This window comes from Musca autumnalis, unplaced genomic scaffold, assembly GCF_047663935.1.
Source record: "Musca autumnalis isolate F117 unplaced genomic scaffold, ASM4766393v1 scaffold_1, whole genome shotgun sequence".
In the NCBI taxonomy this organism is placed as follows: Eukaryota; Metazoa; Arthropoda; class Insecta; order Diptera; family Muscidae; genus Musca; species Musca autumnalis.
The window spans coordinates 156,195,700-156,220,748 of record NW_027411644.1 but is presented as its reverse complement, the minus strand read 5'-3'; the positions used below and the strand labels follow the sequence as shown (position 1 = coordinate 156,220,748).

General features: G+C 33.5%; 2 protein-coding genes across 11 annotated transcripts in view; one reads left to right on the top strand and one right to left on the bottom strand.

The window, feature by feature from the left end:
- The window catches only part of LOC141388622 (uncharacterized), a 70,673-nt gene that overhangs the window by 43,127 nt on the left and 2,497 nt on the right, over window positions 1-25,049 (bottom strand). The gene's annotated exons all lie outside the window — the stretch shown is intronic.
- Window positions 16,603-25,049, top strand: part of LOC141388625 (uncharacterized) — a 30,292-nt gene continuing 21,845 nt past the window's right edge. Inside the window, exon 1 of the mRNA XM_073958652.1 lies at window positions 16,603-16,769. Coding sequence (XP_073814753.1) covers window positions 16,608-16,769 — 162 coding nt within the window. The 5' untranslated portion in view covers window positions 16,603-16,607. The remainder of the gene's footprint in view (window positions 16,770-25,049) is intronic.

The following is a 25,049-nucleotide window of genomic DNA, read 5'->3' as shown; positions in this document are numbered from 1 at the left end:
TTGTAAACTGCTCCCATATGAATGGTATGGTGTCCGAAGTAAAGGAACGCTTTTCAAGTAAAAAGTGGTAAAACTTGAAGATTCTTGCACGTAAAGGAACAGAGCTAAAAATAAGTGTGATAATAGGTCTGTTCGATAACCCAAAAATGTGTACAAACTTTTACAAAATGCTGTTCGATAACAAACTTGTTCAGTGAAAGAGAAATGAAAAGTAGTTGCAAGTACTGCAAGAACTTGCAAATACATACTTTTTACTTGCGAAGTTATCGAACAGGCCTAAGAATTAAAATGTGTTGAAAACAAAAAGAACATGAACAATAACAAAATATATGAACGAAAAACAAGAATAAATCGATGATTTTCATTCATAATTTTAGCTCTGTTCCTTTACGTGCCTGAGGTTACCATTTCTTACCATTTTTAACCTGCAAAGTGTTCCTTTACTTTAAAAAGCATACAATTTATATGATACCAGTTCACCACTTTTACCATTTTTTGCCACTGTTACCATTTTTAAAAGTAAAGGAACAGACCATTTACAATTGTTTTTGCAGTTGTCGGGACGCCTAGACAAGTTTTGGGTTTTTGACAATCAGTACATGAACTCAACAGTCTTGTCATGTGTAAATGCATGGTTACAGTAAATATGAATAGTTACAAATAAGGGCGAAACCTATAGCTCTGCGTGTTGCGTGTGCGTTCAAAAATACAAAAACAAAATACATGTATTTGTATTTGTATGAACGCACACGCAACACGCAGAGCTATAGGTTTCGCCCTAAAATATATGAAATTGATTAAACTAGGTATCCCAACAAAAAAATGGAGTTGTGCAAAAGTTTTCACTGCATATTTCGATGCAGTCCACACGGAGTCATGAAGTGCATACATTCTTTAAGCAATTGCTTGGAGATTAGGGTTATAACTTTTTTACAACCTCATATCCCTGTATGATATTTTGATGAGTTTTTACCTAAGATTACATAAAATCTTAATTATAAAGTGATTCGATAAAAAAGCTTCCGCACAAAAGTTTTTTTTTTAAGTTTTTATTTTTCATAACTTTTGAAAGTCACTTCCATTCGTGCAACAGGAAATAATTTTTTGAGAAAAAATTTTTTTTTCATTTCATAGAATTTTTTCAAAAGAAAAAAATTAAAGTGGTGGTAACAAATTTTTGACATTTTTTAAAAAAAAGTGAGATAAAAATTGATATGTGTTGAAAACAAAGGAACATGAACGAAAACAAAATATGTGAACAAAAAAAAAGAATTCGATGATTTTCATTTATAATTTTACAAATGTTTTTGCAGTTGTCTGGGCGCCTACGTCACACAGGCAAGTTTTGGATTTTTGACAATCTACTATCCTGTCAAGTGTAAACGCAGGGTAATGCCATGTTCATACCAGCATTTGAATCTCGTTGTTCGCTCTCATAATTATGTACACGAATTAACCCGTTCATACGACATGGTACACAATTCATAGCAACATGATTCATATTTTCATACTTTTTATTTACTGATTTTAAAGAAAGTTCCGTGCAAAAGACGAGTAAAATTAATTGATATGAACTAAAAAACTATTTGTCCTTTTTTCAGATATCTATTTAATACTTAATTATTGGTCTGTTCCATAACCTGCAAGAAGCTACTATTTTTTACTACGATAACATTTTTTCCTTTATGTTATCGGAAAAAAATAGTAACAATTAATAGTTTTTTGCAGGTTCTGGAACAGAGCATATATTATTTTCATTCATCTTTTCTATTTTTTATCACAATTTTGGTGTTTACAGCACATTTTTTTATTTTTCTATTTTCAAAATTAACGACAGACCTGCCAAAATAACTTTTTGGTATACAGACTTTCTGGCAGGCATTCGATTTTTGTTTCTAAATTTGTACGCGAATTTGAAACGGTAGACAAGAAATGCAACTGCAATAAAAGAAAAGGGAAAATTTGCTATGAATTGAATGTACACTAGTCGTTAAACCGTTTACTTTTCATTCATGTTTTGCTGTTTTTCTACAAATGTTTGGGTTTTTAATAAATTTTTAATTTTATTTTTTTTCCTGTCATAATTAATTTATTTCGATAAATTCTCTCATTTGTTAGAGATGGGACATATTTTATCGTCGTTCTGAGAGTATGCGAAATGAAGTAATTATATCGTAATTTGGGGTCGAACAACGAATAGAGAGCGAATTATCGTCAGTCTGAACAAGGCATAAGCTTATACATTATAGTACGGTTAAATTAGAGTATTTTGCTGGGTTAACCCACTTCATGAGGATTTATTTGACGTTTGCGCTATGGAATTGACATTTGAAACCCAAACCCACTGGGTTAATCCGGTTAAGTGTATTATTCTATTATGGTTGCAAGTATTTCGACGCAATTTTTGTTAAATGTCAAATGCTAATCAATCGTCAAACAATAAAAACAGAAATTAAATGAAGGAAATATGATTTTTTGCAAAAAGTGTTGTTTAATATTTGTGTTAAGTTCCCATATACTATGTGTGTTTAGATATCCGCAAACTTCTATAGTGGCGATGCCAAAAGAATGCAATGTTCGTTTTCGTTTGTCGTTGTGTATGTATACCATGGCACAATTATCCAGGTAGTGGCATCGTAAAATTTTGAATATGTTATGTCAAAACTTTCTTTATGTTGTTGGGGAAATTACAGCAAAAATAATTTTTTATAAAGGGATTTGACTTTTCATATTCGATCAGCTGGTAGTTCTGTCATGATGTATACATAAACAAAAATCAGCTGACTGCCATATAAATCCTCCAAAAGGTATATCTAAATCAGTGTCGCCCACTATTTTTTCATCAATACTAAAGCATGTGCGTATGCATGGGTGAAAAAAAAAAACAACAACCACATGATGTTCATCGTTTGTTTATGTACACTTACACTGTACGTGAGAGAGAGAGAGAAGCAAATGCAAAAACAACTCAGTGGGCGCCATCACCAGTGTTGCCGTTCGAAAAATTTTTTTCGGCCCAAAATTTTCCTAAAAACGGCCCAAAACGACCTAAAACGGCCCAACATTAAAAATTAAAACAAAAACATATATTTCTCATAGATAACTTTTATTACTTTTAGAAAAATCGAAAAAAAAAATATTGTCTATTTTTACGTAAGGTAGATGAGATATGATTGGAAGGCAACAATTTATTGGGATTTGAATGTAGCATATAAATTTTAAGTGCGTGTTTCTCGAAACGGCGTTTTTGAAGTCGGTGCCAACGATTGCTCTAAAACGAATTGACCGATCTTCATATGACCTTATTATATTATTCATTATTCATGTTAGCTTATGAAATACACGAAACGCTTGCCTTTAAACGAGACAGATTAAAAAAATTATTTTGCCCAATTTTTTGACAAAAACAGTCAATTTTTTTGTTAAAATCGAAATTTTGACTTTGACAGCTCAATTTTTTTTAAATTTTTTTTTAATTCTGTTTTATTTGGTTCCTAAAACTCTTACAAAAATATACTATGATCGGCCCATCCGGTTTCGAGCTATCGTTGGCACCGCAAAACGCTTTTACAAAAAGATGGCAGATAGCCATTTACCTCAAGAATATGCACTATTTTTCAACAACAAAAATTCCAAAGGTATTATAAGATGTGCTCTTTGAGATGAAAGAAAGTATAGTTTCACCGAGTCTTAGCAAATTCCAATCTGTTACTATTAAATCGGGGTCACATTCTACAAGTCTGGGAAAATGTAATACCTGGTTCATAATATGCAAAACTTCGTTTGTGGTTACCTTATATGGAGTTATTGTATTTAGTAGTTTAAGGGTCATTATTATATCCTTTCCAATAGTTGGATTTGAAAACGCAAAAAAAAAACTATTTGGATGCATTAAAAGTGCAATTTTCACACTAAACGTTAATACAAAGAAGGTCCTCCTTCAATTTTAATCATTACTTCCAGAACTAAAAAGTTTTTACAAGTTTTACGACTTTTACACATTTTACTCAAAAAAGCGTTCCCGTACACAAAAAAGTTGTAAAATGTTCACTTCTCTTTAAACAAAAATGGCGTTGAATGACGCTCTCTTTAAAAACTTTTTACACGACAAATTTGGGCGAGTAAAAATAGTAACATGGTTGCCAGCGTCTGATTGGCTGATACGCCGACTTTGACATTTGTTCCAGTTTTTTTGACGTATTTTCCATTTTTCCGTTCCCGAACTATTTCAAAAAACTTGTCTGTGTGAACAATTTTTTTGCAGTTCTCTCTTTTACGAGTTTTACTATTAAAAAGTACGGGAACGAAGCTTAAGTTAACCGAAACGCTATAAATCTGTACGCAAAATCCAAAATATAACAAAAGAAGAGTATTCACTTTTATAGTCTTTTCTCTTATTATTTTGATCTAGTAATTTAATATAAAACTCCAAAGGAACAAATTTTATTTCAAACTTTTCATTTTCTGTTAAGTAAGAATCATGGTGTAAGAAAGAAGGTGATACAATAATGCCAACTGATGTCTTCATTTGCTGTCAAAACATATTTTAAATCAAAAATAAATACCAAATATTTCGCTTCTATAAAAAATATCTGTGTACAACATCTTTGTTTAACCTTCGCGAATAATATTTTAACGTTTTCTTCTAAATTTTGTGGATATTTCGCGCAAAAAAAATTGACAGCAAATGAAGACTACAACCTAACGTCAACTACTGGATCACCTTGTTAAATTCGCCTTGGTAAGAATGCATAAATGTAATTGTCTGCTTTTGTGCCTACAAATATTTATGAAGTTTCGAGCTGGTACGATTTATTAATTTTTTATTTATTTTTTTTTTTTATAAAAAAAGGACAATTTGAGTTGACACTCAGATAAAAATAGGATAAACCTGAACTATCTGCTTGAAATTCATTCTTAAGGTTGTTAATTATAGGTAAAATAGAAAAAACCTCTAGCTTGGCATGATTCCGTTGCCACCAAATTATTATGAACTTTTTTTAATTTATGAACACAATGCATGAATCTTTAGCAAATACTGAAGTATCATAAAAAATATATTTCAAAACCCAGGTAACTAAAAGTTAAAAGTGACCATTAAACTACTAGGAGAAGCTTCTTGGCATTAAGTTTTAATGTGAAAATTATATTTTTAATGTAAAAGTAAGCATGTAATAATAGCCCAAAGACTAATATTTGATATTTTATAAAATATTGTTTAAAATTATTAGCATGGAAACGGCCCAAAATGGATTTGGGCCGCCCATCGGCCCAAAATTAAAAATTATTTTTTATTCGGCCCAAATTTGGGCCGAAATGCCCAAAACAGCAACACTGGCCCTCACTATACTGTCTAGGCAAAGAAGCGCGTCCCTGATCTAAATGCCGAAAGATTTGTACTGGATTTATTAAATCCAATGGTGTATTTGTGAATAGTCTAAACCAGTCATGGCTGAATTTACATATATGTACCATTAGGAGGATTAAAGCGACAGTGTGTTACTTTTTGTTTATATTTATATGTATACACAAGAAAGAAGCTACTATTTTTTACTACGATAACATTTTTTCCTTTATGTTATCGAAAAAATAGTAAAAATACAAATTTGTATTTAATCATTTGCTCAACGAGTACTTACTTAGCTGGCCCATTACAGCACATCTGTTCCATAGACCGAACTAAGAAAAGATTTCCAATTCTCTCTGTTTTTCGCTTCGCTTTCTGGAATACCGCGCCTTTTCATTTCTTCATCCACTTGTATGTTCCATCGAAGCTTAGGCCTGCCTATTCTGCGTGCACCGCCATGTGCTCAACGAGTATGGTGTGAAAACTAAATTTTCTGAACATTTCTTTGTTATTCCCATTCTACTTGCTTTTGGTCTGTTCCAGTACTGCAAGAATCTACAATTTTTACTATTTTTTCGATAACATAAAGGAAAAATGTTATAGTAGTAAAACATTGTATCTCCTTGCTGGTTCTGGAACAGAGCATTTATTTTATTTCACTCTTTCTCAGAAAATAATAAAAAATGTCAGCTCTTAGCTTAATTTTCCTGCTTAGCTTATTTCTTCACTAGGCCGCTTATTTTTTGGAATCACACATCGAAGCATTAGTACCTAACATAATTAGTACCTAACATAAAAATTACAGCCAAATTCTATTTTTCAGATTGAACATGTGTTTATATTGAATGTCGAAACGAAATGTTAAAAATGAAGCCAAGCGACGAATTCAAAAGTTCAACAATTTTCAACTATGTCCCGGGCCACACTGGCGTAATTTCAATGAAATTTTGACATGAAACTTTGAATTTTTTGGAAAAAATGCATAATTTCAAGAAACTGGTGTACACGGTTTCATGTGTTCTGCAATTTTGCTTTTTTGCAATATTCGTATGAAACAAACAGACCGTTTTATTTTACATTTTATTTTACTTTCATGTCCAAATGTCAGTGAAATTACTCTTAGTGTGGCCCGGGACTATGTGGCCTGAAGCCTCGCTTCGTTGTGGTCTGTGCTATTGAAAACTGTACAATTTCACTTTTGCGCTCTGAAGCGAGGCAAAAAAATAAACAACAAAAATCCATTGTGTTCTCGTCTTTAGAGAATCGAACTACTGGCCTACCTATACATATGGCCTGTTCCCATAGTTTAAAAAGTTGTAAAATTCGTAAAAGTTGTAAAAAATGGTAAACAATTTTTATATAAATTGTGTAAAAGTGGTAAAAATTGTAAAAACTTTTTAGTTCTGGAACAGAGCTATTATTGTACCAAGCTAGCAACTGTGGGTTCTTTTCTAGCAACATGTTGCAACGAACAAAGTTATATACGAGGATTTAAGGCCAAATCCACTCAATACGAGGATTTATTTTTGTATGGGAAATCTGGTAGATTACGTCCGGATTTAGCAAATAAAACCTGTAGTGGGATTCTCTAATACATTTTTTGGTTACCGACAAAAATCGGTAAAATTAAAATGCTTACAATTTCTGTAATTAACGAAATTTGTCGGTAGTTAGCAACTAAAATAAAGTTGTCGCTAACTAGGCGTTTACACCAGACAGTATGTCTTCAAATACAACTCTGATTTACTAACACATACATACATTTGGCGTTTGTCTCCCAGCTGTCCATCATTTTTTCATAGACAGTAGGGTTAACAAATTTTTTACATTTTGTGAAAAAAGAAGTGAGATGATAATTTAAATGTGTTGAAAAGAAAAGAATAGGTACAAAAACAAAATATGTGAACGGAAAACAAAAAGAAATCTATGATTTTCATTCATAATTTTACAACTGTTTTTGCAGTTGTCTGGACGCTTACGTCACAGAGGCAAGTTTTGTGTTATTGACAATCAATATATGAAGTCAACTGTCCTGTCTTTTGTAAACGCAGGGTAAGGCCTACCGTTGTTGACAATTTTTATTCATAATTTTGCGTTTTAATTTTATCGATTTTTGTCGGTAACCAAAAAATGCGTTAAAGAATCCCACGACTTATAATGCGCTAAATCCAGCTAATGAAGTCATATCAAGGCCTATAACACCTTCTTATTGTATGTTTACATATAACCGCATTTAATAAACCCACTGGATTTCAAATGTCAATTACATTGCGTTTTCATCAAATGAATCCTCATAAAGAATGTTAACCCGGCAAACAGCTATAATAGGCCCGTTCGATAACCCAAAAGTTTGTGCAAATTTGTACAAAATGCAGTTCGATAACAAACTTGTTCAATAAAAGAGAAATGAGAAGTAGTTTTTAATTGCGAACAGGCTATTATTTCGCCATGGTTCAGCCCAATGAATAAGCGTACGTTTATACTAGTGTTTATTATTATGATAAATATCTTTCGATAAACGTATGAAAATAACTGTCAAATAAATCGAGTTACCCTGCACTTATAGCCCATTTAGATATGACTTCATTAGCCGGATTTAGCACATTATCAGGTTTTATTTGCTAAATCCAGCCAAAATCTACAAGATTTCCCATACAAAAATAAATCCTCGTATTGAGTGGATTTGTTTTAAATCCGGCATAAATCCTCGTATACAACTCTGTTTTTTGCAACATGTTGCTAGAAAATACAAAAAGTTGCAAGCTGGCACAAGAAACAAGGTAGATGCATCGGTGAATTGCTACACTAAAAATAATTTAAAATGTAAAAATTTGTAAACAAGGCGGAAAAATTAAATTTGTTTTGATGTACAAAGTTGATTTTAATCAATCAAGACTAATATTTACGATGTCTAAACGATAAAATAATTCGTTTATTTATTTAAGATGGGCAAACTGCTATAAAATAATTCTTTATTTGCTCTTCAGTTAGCATTAGTAGCATAATGTGCTAACATTTTCAGTATTAAACAATAAATTTGTAATTTGACGTATGTTTTTTGAAATGAATTCAGTTTACAAAAAATTCTTTTGACGTTTCAATTTCGAACTGAATGGCTGATGCATCTACCTTGGTAATTGTGCTATGAACAAAAATCAGCTGACTGCAATTTAAATCCTCCAAAATGTATATCTAAATGCAATGAGATTTGTACTGGATTTATTAAATCCAGTCGAGGATTTATGGCTAGTCTAAATGAGCTATTACACATGACAGGGCAGTTGACTTCATGTATTGATTGTCAAAAACTTAAAACTTGCCAGTGTGACGTAGGCGTCCCGACAACTGCAAAAACAGTAGTAATATTATGAATGAAAATGATCGATTTCTTTCTGTTTTCCGTTCACATATTCTGTTTTTATTCATGTTCTTTTGTTTTCAGCGCATTTCAATTATATGGTGCGACTTTTTACTTACTAAATGTTGCTGAAACATTTTTTCAGCAACTTTTCCATTATACAACTGCCAAAATCTGCAACCTTAGTAATAATTATTACTAATTATCACGTAAAAAGACACAGCTATAATCTCACTTATTTTCACTAAAATGTCAAAAAATTTGTTAAACCGACTGTCTGTGAAAAAATTACGGACAGCTGGGAGACAGCCGACATATGTATGTATGTGTTAGTAAATCAGGGCTGTGTTTGACACTAATTGTCTGGTGTAAACGCCTAGTTAGAGACATTATCATCGCAATAATCGCTAGTATAAACGAATGCTATGTTTACATTTACGAAATCCACTCGATTTCATCTGTCAAATCCATAGGTTAAACGTCAAATGAAATCCAATGGATTTCAGATGAGATTTCATTTGACGTTTGAGCTATGGAATTGACAGATGAAATCGAGTGGATTTCGTAAATGTAAACTTAGCAGAACTCTATGCCAATTTCGTGTAAATTTACGTTGTAGTGGAAACATCATATAACTGGAACAAATTGCTGACTTGTTTGTGTTTCAGTTATGCGTAGTCGACTGTAATTTTATATATTTACTATATATGTTTAAAAGATTTAATGTCAGCGCCACGTACGTATGTCAGATGTACGTACGTATGTACCTTCCTACGCTGTCGAAAATATGTCATTGTTACCCTCAATCATAACTTCATATAAATGAATGTATTATTAAGTTTACATTTACGAAATGCACTCGATTTCTACTGTCAATTCCATTGTTTGAACGTCAAATGAAATCCAATGGATTTCAGATGAGTTTTCATTTGACGTATATGCAAAGAAATTGACAGATGAAATCGAGTGGATTTCGTAAATGTAAATCAAGCATATAATTCATAGCAATCCTCTTATCCTATTGTGTGTGAGATCCTATACCCAATAGGGTTATGACTTTTTGAAATTTTTTTCTCAGAAATGATTTCCTGTATTGAGAATGAATGAATGAAAGAACGAATTTGTTTGTAAATATTAGTGGCATCGTACATGTAAACAAAATAAGGAAATGTCTATAAATTATTGAAATTTAAAAAAACTAATAATTTTTAACATTTGATTGAATATTTTGAAAAGCATGAATGAAAACTCGTTAGATTTTCAATTTGAATGTCTCCATATCATTCCACTAAATGCATAATTTTTCGCAGAAAGTAGAATTCGTGCAGAAGGCAGTGTGCGGCACGTCGTTCAGACTTGGATGAGGATACATGTGATCGATACCAAGAAGTCTTTATGGGAAATATTTTTTTTCTGAGCGATATATTTTTTTCCTTAAAAAATGTATATCTCTAATATACATCGAAAATATAAACAAATATACAAAATGTCGTACGGAATTTGACACTAACATTACAGCCCAGTTCAGTCAGCTGGGTATTGCTGCTACCTTTTCTTATTCTACCATGATTAATGCCTAAAATAACATTCATTCTATTTATTACAAAAAAGGATCCGCACAACTTAATTTTTATTTTTTTTAAAAAATTCTATGAAATGAAAATAAAAAATTCTCAAAAAATTATTTCCTATTAATGACTAAAATAATTTTTAATAATTGTTCCACAAACATCCCAGACGGGACAGGCGAGACTTCTCTCATATCAATGAGTGCACCCCGATTCATATTAGCTCAATGATATGGGACCTACTGTTTATCGCCGAGTCCGAACGACGTGTTTTACGACACCACTTTATAGAGAAGTCTTACATGGCTGAAATACTCAGGAAATGTCGCCAACATTACTGAGGGATATTTTGCCACCGTTGAAAATTTTGATGTTGCCTGGCCGGGGAATCGAACCCACGACCTCCTGCGTGCAAGGCGGGTGTGCATACCATTGCACATCGGTGGCACCCACACTATAATTTTTATTCCACTTAAATTTTAAAAAAGGTCCCGCACAAGCCACTTTAAATTTTTATGACATATGAAATAATGTTATATATCATATAACATGATATTTATGGTATAATACGATGATAAAATTATTGAGAAACAAAAGGTTATGTAATTTTAGCTGTCGTGTGCCCCTGTACCTTGTTTTCCGTTAAATATCTACTTACAGTGACTTCAACAATTTTCAAAAGTTATGAAAAATAAAAACTTTAAAAGCTTTTGTGCTGAAGGTTTTTTTATCGAATCACTTTATAATTAAGATTTTATGTAATCTTAGGTAAAAAATCATCAAAATATCATACAGGGATATGAGGTTGTAAAAAAGTCAAAACCCTAATATCCAAACATGACGATTGATTCATTCATCTGTATTTATGGTTTTATTAATAATAGTTTATTCACATGTACATACTTGCGTATGTGCATAGGTATTTTTCCATACCTACCTACTACTTTCGTGTGTTAATCAGTTAAGAAAACATACATATTTCGGAAGTTGAACGCACATTCTTTATTCAATTGGATGACTAATTCCGGCTATTTGCGGTTGTGTGGAGTGACCCTAACTTGTTTCGTTTTTTAAATATTGTCGATTAATAATTTATTATTCATATAAAGGATTTTTATGAGGTATTCTTGATGCATGAAACCTATGGTCTAATATGATGATGTATGACTTCACAATATCAAATAGAGATTGATATGGCATAGGGGCTTAACATTTATTTGACGCATGAATATACACATATGTATATGTATGTATGTACAGTGGCTCTACAAAGCCACAAGTCAAATATAAGGTCTGTACGATAACTCAGAAGTTTGTACAAACAAAATGCTGTTCGATAACAAACTTGTCCATTAAAAGAGAAATTAGAAGTACTTGCAAGTAGTTACAAGAACTTGCAAATACTTTTTACTTGTGAAGTTATCGAACAGGCCTATAAATATTTCATCCCAGCAAAAAAGTTTGGAAGTACTGCAATGCAGAGTTATGTGGTCTGTTCCAGTACTGCAAGAATCTACTAATTTGTACTATTTTTTTCGATAACATAAAGGAAAAAAATTTATAGTAGTAAAAAGTATTAGCTTCTTGCGGGTTCCGGAACAGAGCAATGATTTCACAACATCTTTCGATGAAATCCACACGGATTTATGAAAAATGCACTCCGTACGATGCATTTTACAATCACTCGCTTAAAGAACCTTACAGGCACAAGCCAATTTGTTGATACCTACAAAAGATGTCGCAGTCTTTTTTCCAAATACAAGAAAGAGTGTCTAAAATTCTAAGCATTTGTTTAAAAAAATAAAGAAACACATACTAAAGTTGCGAACAGTGCGGTAATTCACGAGATGGAAATTAGTTTTGGAGTCGAGTTGGAGATTATTTCGAAATATAAGTTGGAGTGGGAGGTGGAGCTGGCAAAAAATCGATGGCACTATCGATAATATCAATTATTATTTAAAAATTCAATATCGATAGATAGTTTTTCCTATCGATATTATCGGAATAAAAATCCGTAACCTGAAATCCATTGAAATAAATAGAAATTTCGCTGCTTTTCGGGTATGTGTGTAAAGTATAGTACACATTGACAAGCAAAACTGACAGTCATCGAGGTCTATTTCGTGAATATCAAAGCCTAATTGAAAATTTTCTTTTATAATCTCTAAATAATATCGTAAATATTGTATTTCAAACGTTTTTAGCTAAATAAAAGTTTTTATATGCCGGAAAATTGTCCTTAAAGTACGTTGACTGTCACTTTTGACTGTTAATGTGTACTCCCCTAAAGAAAGTAAGTCCGAAGTCACAGTACACATTGTTCGGTAAAATAAACTGTATTTTTTTACATTTTTATGAAATAAAAACAGTTGTTTATTCTCCTTTACTTTTCTGTGAACTACTTTTGCATAATTTCAAAAAAATCATTGACATTTCCGCCATTTTCATCTCCAAATTAATGGCGATGACAATTTAACGATAATATCGATAGCAATCGATATTTCATAACATTATATCGAAAATATCTAATGTTAGGAATATCGATGGTTTGCCAGCTCTAGTGGGAGGACAATATGTATAAAAACCTTTTGGATGATGAAGCAAAATCAATTGCGTTGGCATAAATTGCAGGGCAGAGGAAGTAAACTCAGTCACGATTAAATTTAATGGAGAATTTTTATAATTTGTGTTAATGTAATAAAGTTAATATGTGTTAATTTAATAAAATTATTATTCTTATTTTAGAAATGCATTTTATTTATTTTGGGATATTTGCAATGGCTTACATTTTTATAGAATCTTTAGACTGCACTTAAATTCAATCCAAAACACTGCATTAAATGCCGTGATTTGGATCGAAAATGGACTGCATCCTAGCTATGTGCTGTGGAAGCAAAATGGAGTGCATCCTAGCTGTGTGCTGTGAAAGCAAAAACAAATATTAGCTTTGTTCCAGAACTAAAAAGTTTTTAAAATTTTTACGATTTTTACACATTTTATGGCGCTGAATGACGCTCTCTTTAAAAACTTTTTCCTCTACAAATTTCAGCTTGTAAAAAATAGTAACATGGTTGCCTGCGTCTAATAGGTTGGTACGCTGACTTTGACATTTGTTCCAGCTTTTTTGACGTTTTTTCCAATTTTGCGTTCCCGAACTTTTTGAAAAAACTTTTGTGTGAGAACAATTTTTATCTCTTTTTCTCTTTTACGAGTTTTTCTATTAAAAAGTACGGGAACAAAGCTATTGTACCGCCTCTATAAGCGGTGTTTTAAGCGCTCGGCACATACGGTGCGTTGAGCGTCGCGCTACAACAACCACATGAAAAATGAGTAAGTGATGCCAAGTTTTTTGAAAAACAACAATATGGCTGACGCATGAAAGTTAAACATAATTTAACTGTTTTGGGACAACGCGTGTCCCAACGTGTCACTAAACGGACCGTATGTGCCGAGGGCTTTAGTGTGTGGCACGTCGTTCGGACTTATACTATGTTTACATTTACGAAATCCACTCGATTTCATCTGTCAATTCCTTTGTGTATACGTCAAATGAAAACTCATCTGAAATCGATTGGATTTCATTTGACGTTTGAGCAATGGAATTGACAGTTGAAATCGAGTGGATTTCGTAAATGTAAACATTGTATTGGATGAGGTTACATGTCAATGATATGAAGAAGTCTTTATGGGAAATAGTTTTTTTCTGATGAATAAATTTGTTCTTCAAAAAATATATATCCCTAATATATATCGAACATAGAAATAAATATATTAAACTAGTATGGAATTTGAAACTAACATTACAGCCCAGTTCAGTCAGCTGGGTATTGCTGTTACCTTTTATTGTTCTACCATGCCTACTTTCTATGAAAAAATGATGGACAGCAAGGAGACCAACGACAAATGTATGTATATGTTAGTAAATCAGGGTTGTATTTCAAAACAAATTGTCTTCTGTAAACGCCAAGTTAAACGCATCTTACACTTGCACTTGGGAGTTTACGTCATTTATTTGACAGATAGTGTATGGAATTGATGCATGTTTTATAAAACATTCTAAATGTAAAATGTTTCTGTTCGTGTTCTATTGTTTTCAACACACTTAAATTATTATCTCATTTATTTTTACAAAAATGTCAAAAATTTGTTATCCCGACTGTCTGTGAAAAAATGATCGACAGCTGGGAGACAGCCGACAAATGTGTGTATGTATGTGTTAATAAATCAGAGTGGTATCTGCAGACAGTCTGTCTTGTGTAAACGCCTAGTAATAAATTAAACTGCATTAAAACAGATGTTTTGGGAGTTTACGTAATTTATTTGACAGATATTGTATGAAATTGACAACTTAAATGATGCATGTTTTATAAAACATGTTAGGCGTAAAAGCCTTTTTACATTAGCACATTATATGATTTCGTTTTAGGAAATCCTAGAAATAAACGAAGTTTATTTACACTTGTTTTTTGCGTCATTTGTTTATGGCTATATCACACCATATGCTTTTTCACATGTATGTTTTCACTGTTGGTATACTAAGTCCCAATTTAAGTTAGGCGAGTTTACTTGCGGCAATTGTCAGTTTGTAGGTGAGAGAGGGTGCTGCGAGGCAAAGGGTTACCATATGCCTCACCTCTCTCTCCTACAAAATGACAATTGCCGCAAGTAAACTCGCCCAATGTAAATTGGGACAAATATACAAACCAGCTGATGTGAGAAAGCATATGGTGTGATAGTCCCAATTTACATTAGGCGAGTTTACTTGCGGCAATTGTCAGTTTGATGGAGAGAGAGGTGAGGTATATGGTAACCCTTTGCCTCTCAACACCCTCTCTCACCCACAAACTGACAATTGCCGCAAGTAAACTCGCCTAATGTAAATTGGGACTTTTATACATATATGGTCTGTTCCTTTACTTTTGAAAATGGTAAAACCGGCAAAAGTAGCAATAGTTGTAAACTGCTCCCATATGAAATGTATGGTGTCTGAAGTAAAGGAACGCTTTTCGAGTAAAAAGTGGTAAAACTTGAAGATTCTTGCACGTAAAGGAACAGAGCTATAAACACGCACCCAACACACGTAAACAATAATTTTATTTCAGAAAAAAAGAAATTTCAATACGCAAATATTTGTGTGAACTAGACTAAATTCAAAAACAAAAAACATAATTTTTGTAAGTTTCTTTAATAATTTATTTTAACCTATTTATTTTTTGAATATTTTTTCTTTTTCTCCACCATACAACAACAGCATAATAGTTGCATTTTTCGGTAGTTTATGACAAAAAAGCAGGTTTGCTTATAATAGGATGGTGTTTTCGTGCGTTGTTTAGAATAAATAACGCAGCTATCGTCGTTTATTTTTGTATGGTAAATGACGAAATATGTTGCCTATTTTAACAAATATATAACGAAACAGTCCTAAAACCTGTTTTTTCTCTCATGTAAAAATCATTGTTTTATGAAAACATTTGCCAAAGAAGTCGATATAGAGTCAGGATTACGATAATAAAAACTATACATTGAATGTCTCATACAAAGCAAATTGAACATGTAGTGGTGACACACCAGCTGTTCGAATGTGAAGTGTCAAATCCCATTCTAAAAAAGTGTTGACATAACATGTTCAAAATTTGTCAATACCACTATCTGTTCAATTTGCCTTGGTCTCATATAATCCCTGTTCCAGAACCTGCAAGAAGCAACTATTTCTTACTACGATAACAATGTTCCCTTTATGCGGCCCATACACTAACTGCCAAACTGCACTGCCAAATGAACACCTTGTATGCGTGTGTGATTGAATAGTGTGTGGCATTCCTTCAATTCATATTCCAAAAATGATGAATTTTCCTCAAAAGCTAGATTTTGGACTGAAGTTTTCCAATTTCTTTAATTTCCTCACAAATAATATTTGTTGTTTTCAAAAATTGTTTGTTGGTTACTTTGAAAATAAACAAAATTCATTGGATTGAAATGGGTTCATTTCCAAAATCAAAACTATTTTGATTTCAATCCTGCTAAAAATACTCCCACATACATTGACAAAAACTTCAAAATTTACTAATACTATTACAAATGCTGTCGTGCATGCCCATAGTGTATGGCCCGCATTATGATATCGAAAAAAATAATAAAAATTAGTAGATTCTTGCAATACTGGAACAGACCAAATGAGAATAATTTTGTCCTACTGCCAAAAAATAAAATAAAAAATTCAAGCTTTGTAGTGTGAAGGAATTGTGGAATGGAATTAAAAATTTAAATGACACGCTTTGATTTATATTTGTAAATACGCAATTATCATTCTGAAAACAAATAAATTGCTAAAACCATGGAATCTAAAAATATGGCCAACAAATCTGAAAAGGAGAATCTATGTTGGCCAGTCAAAGAAATACAACAATTAACCCTGCGTTTACACATGACAGGAAAGTTGAGTACATGTATTGATTGTCAAAAACCCAAAACTAGCCTGTGTGACGTAGGCATCCAGGTAACTGCAAAACCGTTGTAAAAGATGCTCTGTTCCAGAACCTGCAAGAAGCTACTATTTTTTACTTCGGTAACATTTTTTCCTTTATGTTATCGAAAAAAATAGTAACAATTAGTAGTTTCTTGCAGTACTGGAACAGGCCAATTATGAATGAAAATCGTGGTTTTCTTTTTGTTTTCCATTCATATATTTTGTTTTTGTTTTGTTTCATCCCAGTACTGTTATCTCTTTTGTTATTTGAAATAGTTTTGTTTTCATTTATTCAAAAATGTCCATTTTTACTGTCTACGAAAACTACCAGACAGTGCCAAATGTTTGTATGTATTAGTAAATCAGAGTTGTATTTGCAGACAGTCTGTCTTGTGTAAATGCCATGTAAGAAAATTTGCTAAGCTTGATAAACGGTATCTCAGACCGATGTTCTTAAAATTCCGTACAGAATGCAAAATATTGTACCAAATCAACTAAAATGTTAAAGTAATATTCATGATTTGTTTGTTGATTAGTTCTTCCCTATGTAAAAGGTTCGATACTGTTAGCATCCACTTTTTAATTTGGTTAGATCACGTTTTTACTGGCATTTATTATAATGATAAAGCTGAAAACACATCCAACGATTGAGTAAAGTTTTGCGACATTTCTGGAAGAAGAATAAAGAAAACTTGAAACTTGGCAGCACTTTGCGTTTTATTCACCTACCATATGTTGCCCTTGCTCTTTACCAGAACTGGGGTCCAACTTTACTTAAACTTTGCTACGCCTTTAAAATATTTTTGTAGGAGTGGTGCTATACAATTTTCACAGCTGTACCACTTCCCCATACATCAAATATATGTATGCACATGCATATATGTGTGTATAAAACATTTGTTTACTCTAAGAACCGTTTCTTACGTGCAGTGCAGCTTTGTTGGTCTCAACGTTTACTTTCATTGAACTTTGTATTTCATTTTTCTTTCGTTTCCTTTTTCCCCTTTCGTAAATTGATTCATTCGCACACAGCCGTTAATTTTTATTGAAAATAAAAGATAAGTTCATATTTGAGCATACAAACGGCTAATGCAATGTGTATGAACATGATGATTAGTCATTTTCATTCAAATTTCGGCGTAACTTCCCAGCAAAAAATGAAATGGATGTTTCGATGCAGTTCGATTAAATTCGTGGAAAAGGCAGTCAGTCCTAATCCTCAGCATTCATATTAATAAAGGATAAAAAGTTATTTCTTATTCAACAAATTCCTTTACTTTTACAAATGGTAATGGTGTCCTCATATAAATTATATGCTTTTAAAAGTAAGGGAACACTTTTCGAGTAAAAAGTGGTAAAAACTGGTAACCTCAGGCACGTAAAGGAACACGACTAAAGTGAAGATGTAATTTAACCCTTCGTTGGACACCCATATTGTTTGTCACATTCGTAACACATGCGTCTGGCCATAACCATATAATTATTTATTTTTTTTTAATAAACTTAATTAACATTTTCGTGAAAAGATTTGTAGAATATGTTAAAAGGATTCTAATCTTACATAAATAATCCTTATTTTTCAAAAAACATGCCGAAAAAACATAAATTTAATTAATATTATAAGTTATTAAAAACCGACATATGCCTACGCGCAGCCAATTATTGTTGTTAAAATTGATTGTGTTGTGTCTAATGAAATGTCAAATATCAAGCCGAATACGAATTCCAAAGTTAAACAATTTTTAACTTCGGCACCTGAAATCTTTCTTCATTGTGGGCTGTTCTATTGAAAACAATACGATTTAATTTCTCGCTTTCACGCCAAGCAAGCGGAGCAAGCAACAAAAATCCATTGTGTTTCTACCTTAAGCGAGACAGATTTTTTAAAATTGTTTTGACCGATTTTTGGACAAAGAACACATTGTTCAGTCAGTCGTACAAACAAATACATAATTTTTCTTCCACAATATATATAGATTTTGGGCCTGTTTCACTATGTCGAAAGAAAATGATTGCGAACGATAAACACCTAAACTTTGGTTTTCATGGCAATATTGACTTTGCGTTTGCTTTAAAACAGCTTCAACATTTAAAAATCATACACGAGTTCAGTTGTTTTTCTTTCGTGTTCATTTTAGTTCGACATATAATAATGCAATAATTTAGTTGACTAACTGTACATAAGAAAGATATTCAGGGCAACCATGCATATTTCCCTCAGAATTTTTCCGCATGGAAAATAATTTAAAAATTATTCTGTCATTCATTTTACATTTTATACGCTTTTGATGTACGGGCGTATTTACCACGATAACAATTTTTATACCCTCCACCATAGGATGGGGGTATATTAAGTTTGTCACTACGTTTGTAACTACTCGAAATAATCATTGTAGACCCCACAAAGTATATATATTCTTGATCAGCGTGCAATTCTACATCGATATAGCCATGTCCGTCCGTCTGTCCGTCTGTCTGTCTGTCCGTCTGTCCGTCTGTGGAAATCACTCTAGCGTCCGAACGGATTGACGTAGGTTGATGAAATTTTGAGAAAATATGTTATATTTACGTAGGACTTTTGGTATTGAAAGCGGGCTATGTAGGTCCACGCTTTCATATAGCCCCCATACAAAATGACGCGTGACGCGTCGTTGTTTTAAGGAATTTTTAAGATATTTGGCCCATTTTACCACCGAATTGGTTGTAATTTGGTACTTTGTGTCTCTAGAGGCCAAAAAATATTCCTACCAAAGTTGGGTTATATAGGTCCACGTTTTGGTATAGCCCCCATATAAGGCCCCATATAAAGTACGCGTCATTTTAATATATTTTGAATGTACTAGACCCATTTGACCACAGAATTGGTTGTAATTTGGTATTTTGTGTCTTCAGAGGCCAGAAAACATTCCTACAAAAGTTGGGTTTTATAGGTCCACGTTTTGGTATAGTCCCCACATAAGACCCCTTATAAAGTACGTGTCATTTTAATATATTTTGAATGTATTAGACCCATTTGACCAAAGAATCGGTTGTAACTTTGTATTTTGTGTTTCCAGAGGCTAAGAAACATTTCTACCATAAAATGTTTATATAGGTCCACGTGTTGATATAGCCCCCATAATACAATATCTCCCGATTTTCGATATTTTGAACGTTTTAGCCTCATTATCACACCGATATGGCTGAAATTTGGTATTTAGTCTTCTTTAGGCGTATACAACTTTCCCCCAGAAATTTGTAGGTATAGGTCCCCGCCATCATATAGCCTCCATAGAACGGTACCTTCCGAATTTCGGTATTTTGAAGGTTGTGGCCACATTAATCCACCGAAATGGCTGAAATTTGTGGTGGGGGGTATAAAAAGTTCGGCCCGACCGAACTTAACGCTTTTCTTACTTGTTAGTAGGTTTCTTTAGTTCTGGAACCGGCAAACTGTTTTGTAGGAACAAATATGAACACTTCGAATAGGCCATTTAGATCTCACTTCATTAGCCGGATTTAGCGCTTTATCAGGTTTTGTTTGCTAAATCCGGCCATAATCTATCAGATTTACCTTACAAAAATAAATCCTCGTATTAAATCCTCGTATACAACTCTGTATTTATTTTTGGAAATTTCACTGTACTGAACTGGTTATACCCTCAGCCTTTAGGCTAAAGAGGGTATTTACACTTTGATACGATCAAAAATGTGCCTCATCGAAATAATGGTTTTAGACCATAAGTATGTTTGTACGATATCCGTTTCAGACAATTTTGAGTAGATCTAGCAATGTCCGTCTGTCTGTCTGTCTGGCAGGCTGGTGCGCACGATAACTCTCGAACGGATCAATCGATTCGGTTCAAATTTTGGGTATCGAAATATTTTGTCCAGATTCGATTTATGTTCGAAGATGGGCCATATAGGTCCACTCCTTCAGGTACCTCCCCCACAAATGTTCAAAAATTGTCGCAAAACTTGTGCGCACGATAACTCTTGTAGGGAATAACCGATTTGGCCCATACTTTGCACATCGTGTAATTTCTACCAAACTTAGATGAGGTTCCAATATGGACTCAATCGGTCCACTCCTTCGGGTACCTCCCAAACAAAATTTCGGAAAAGTTCAGTTTAGGACCTGGTCTCGAATCGCTTTGATTTTTGTTTACGCAAGTTGTATTCGCTGTCCTCTATACGACGCTGTAAGTTTCATTAGGGGCAAGTCCATACTTCCTGAGAAAATAGCCTGAAAGTTACATAAAAACCCTATGACACCGTGTGTAGTGGTTGGAGCGCAAGATAATTCTCGAACGGATCTGCCGATTCGGTCTAAAATTTGGCTTTCGTAATATTTTGTCCAAACTTAGTTCAAGTTCAAAGATGAATTATATCGGTCCACTCCTTCCGGTACCTCCCCCACAAAAGTTCGAAAATGTTCGGAAAATTTGTGCGTACGATAACTCTTGAAGGGAGTAACCGGTTTGGTCCATACTTTGCACATTATGAAATATCTACCAGACTTAGATGAGGTTCCAATATGAACTCAATCGGTAAATTTCTTCGAGTACCACCCACACAAAATTTCAGAAAAGTTCAGTTTAGGACCTGCTCTCGAATCGCCTTGGTTTTTGTTGTAACATCTTGTATTCACTGTCCCCTATACGAAGGAACAAGTTTCCTCAGGGGCAAGTCCATACTTCCTGAAAAAATAGCCTATGACACAATGTTTATGGGTGGAAGCGCAAGATAATTCTCGAACGGAAATGCCGATTCCGGCCAAAATTTGGCCTTCGTAATATTGTCTCCAAACTTACTTTAAGTTCGTAGATAAGCCATATCGGTCCACTCCTTCAGGTACCTACCCCACAAAAGTTCAAAAATATTCGGAAAAATTGTGCGCACGATAACTCTTGATGGGAGTGACCGATTTGGTCCATACTTTACACATTCTCATAATATCTACTAGATATAGATCAGGTTCGAATATGGACTATATTTGTCCACTCCATCCCGTACCTCCCACACAAAATTTTGGATAAGTTCACTTTAAGACCTGCTATTAAATCACTTTGATTATTGTTGAAGCAACTCACATTCGCTGCCTCAATTACGATAATAAAAGTTGTTTCAGGGGCAAGACCATAATAATTGTTCCACAAACATCCCATACGGGACAAGGGAGACTTCTCTCATATCAATGAGTGCACCCCGATTCATATTAGCTCAATGATATGGGACCTACTGTTTATCGCCGAGTCCGAACGGCGTGTCTTAAGACACCACTTTGTAGAGAAGTGTTACATGGCTGAAATACTCAGGAAATGTCGCCAACATTACTAAGGGGTATCTTGCCACCGTTGAAAATTTTGATGTTGACTGGCCGGGGAATCGAACCCACGACCTTCAGCGTGCAAGGCGGGTGTGCATACCATTGCACCACGGTGGCACCCAAGGGGCAAGACCATACTTCTTGAGAAAACAGCCCGAAGGGTGTAAAAACCCCCTATGGCACCCCCATGGTCTATGCCGGTACATTCCTTTAAGTACCTTTTTCTCAAAATTTTTGAACTTTAATCCTAATCAACATTTTTGTCGGTTCATACGACCAAAATTTTGAAACCCCCTAAATACATACGTTTTTTTGTGAAAAAAAGTGTTTCAATTTGCACAGGCTGAGGGTACATCTCTGTCGGCAAAGCCGACTGATACTTTTTTACTTGTTTTTGTTGTAGTTATTGGCTGATTCTTGCAGTACTGGAACAGACCATATGTCTTTGCAGAAACTATGCAGGTTGTTGGTAATTTAAAATCGCAACCAAGAAGTAAAATTTCAAGTTAAAGCTCCGTTCCAGAACTAAAAAGTTTTTAAAATTTTTACCACTTTTACACATTTTGCGTTCCCGTACACAAAATTTATATGAAAATCGACTTTTACAACTTTTACGACTTCTACCACTTTATAAAGTACGGGAACAGGCCATATATTATCAGAATCGAAATGTATGAATTCAAGGATATATTCAAGAAGATCGTTAGAATCGGTTAAATGCGTACAAAACGTATAAAAAACATAATAGCTCTGTCTGGTTACTCAAAAGTTTGCAACAATAGGTCTGTACGATAACTCAAAAGTTTGTACAAATTTGTACAAACTTTTACAAAATGCTGTTATGCTTAGTTTACATTTGGCGTCGTTTCGCGATTTCGAAGGCGTTTCGTGATTTCGCGCGGAATCAAGCAAAATTTATCATGATTTCGCATACAAAAATGAAATCATCTCATTTCGTGATTTCAGCGAAATCAACATCGAAATCACAGTACACATGATATACAACACTGTTTTTGCCTAAAAAAAGTACCAAAAGTTGCAACACTTTTCACGTATCACAATAAACAAGGTAGATGGTCAATTGCTGCAACAAAAAATTTTAGTATCAGAATTTGTAAACAATGTGAAAAAAATATTAAATTACTTTGTTACAATGCTATTTTTCATTTTGTTCCCATACTTTTTTAATGGTAATGTTAGAAAAAAGAGCGAATTGTCAAAAATTGCTTCCCCATACAAATTTCTTAAAAAATACGGGAACGGAAATTGCAAAAACTCCAGCATAAATGTTAAAAACAACGTATCAGCTATCATATTAGATGCTAATGAACATGCTTGCTGTTATTTTCTACTAGGCCAAAATTGTATGGCAGAAAACAGGAGAAGAGGGTGTTTGTTATTCGGCGCTGTTTTGGTTTAAAGAGAAGTGCAAGTCTTGCTAGATTTCGGAGTACGGGAACGCATTTTTAACACTAAACGGGAAAACTACTGCAAGTACTAATATTGTGCAGGTTCGGAGCACAACTTTTATCTATCAAAATTTATTATAACGAAGTCTCAACGATAAAATCATTTTTCTTTTACTTTTTCATTTGTTAGTGCTATACACAATTAATACGATATATAGATAGTTTTACGATAATTTTCGAAATAAAGTTGTAAAGTTCTATATTGTCGTATATTTTTGATGATTAATTCAATTTACAACAACTTGTTTTGAAAATTCATGTTCGATCAGCTGCGCATATGCATCTACCTTGATCATTGTGATATGTTTGAAATCAACAAAAAATAAGTGTAAACACCGGGGTGTATTTCAGGATTTCGTGAAATCCAGTGGATTTTGGAGCGCAAGTGTAAACTTGGCATTAGATAACAAACTTGTTCAGTAAAAGTGAAATGAGAAGTACTTGCAAGTAGTTGCAACAACTTGCAAATACGAAGTTATCGAACAGGCCTATTGAGTACAAATTGTTACAGAAAGTTGTCTGTTAACTCACTTTGTCTCTGTTATCTCTCTGTTTTTCATTGAGAACTTGGAAGTTTTTGCTGTAGAAATTTCCTCTAGCAAGAACATACTTGCAAGTTCTTCCTAGAAGGAAATTCTCCAGCAAAAACACATGGTGTGAACCATACAAAAATGTTTATGCATCAAGGTGATATGGGTATACATATGCATTTTTTACAACAAAACAAAAGCAGGTGTTTCGTTTGTTCGCAATATAAAAAGCGAAAAACAGTGACAGTTGCTAATAGCAACCAAATATAAATAACTAGCTGACCCGGTCCGCGTTGCTGGCCCGTTGTTTGGGTTCTCCGTGTAAACTTTAGTTATCTATCCAGCATTGATACAGCCATAATTAGGCATCCCTCTTGAAACTTCATAATATAAATCAATGTTTTGACATAAATTCCATGTAATGGTATCCCCCAAATTTAAGATATAAAATCTCTTTTATTATATCCTTCACCATAAATTGACAGTTTAAAGCACTTTGTCAATTAATATTGCTATATATTGGATTGTTGGTCTCGGTTGGGGTCGTAATTATTACTGCAGAGAATTGTCAGTATAGGTCCACGTTTTGATGTAGCTCCCATAGAACGGTAGCGGCTGATTTTCGCTATTTTTGAGGATTTAACATCATTATCACACCGAAATGGCTAAAATTTGGTTTTAATGTAATTAGAGAGGAGAGCATAAATATTCGTATCGACCGAAAGACACGCCTTTTTATTTGCTCTCGGTATGCAACAGTTATAGGTTCACGTTTTGATATAGCTCCCATAAAGCAGTACCTCCCGATTTTCGATAGTTTGGAGATATAGTCACTTTTGGGGGTCGTAAGCAGTCTTGCAGAGAATTTTCAGTATACGTCCTCGTTTTGATGTAGCTCCCATAGAAGGGTGGCGCCATATTTTCGCTATTTTTGGTGGATTTAACCTCTGGATAGTGACATCTCAAGTTATCGGGATTTTACTGTATTCCAAAATGTGGAGTT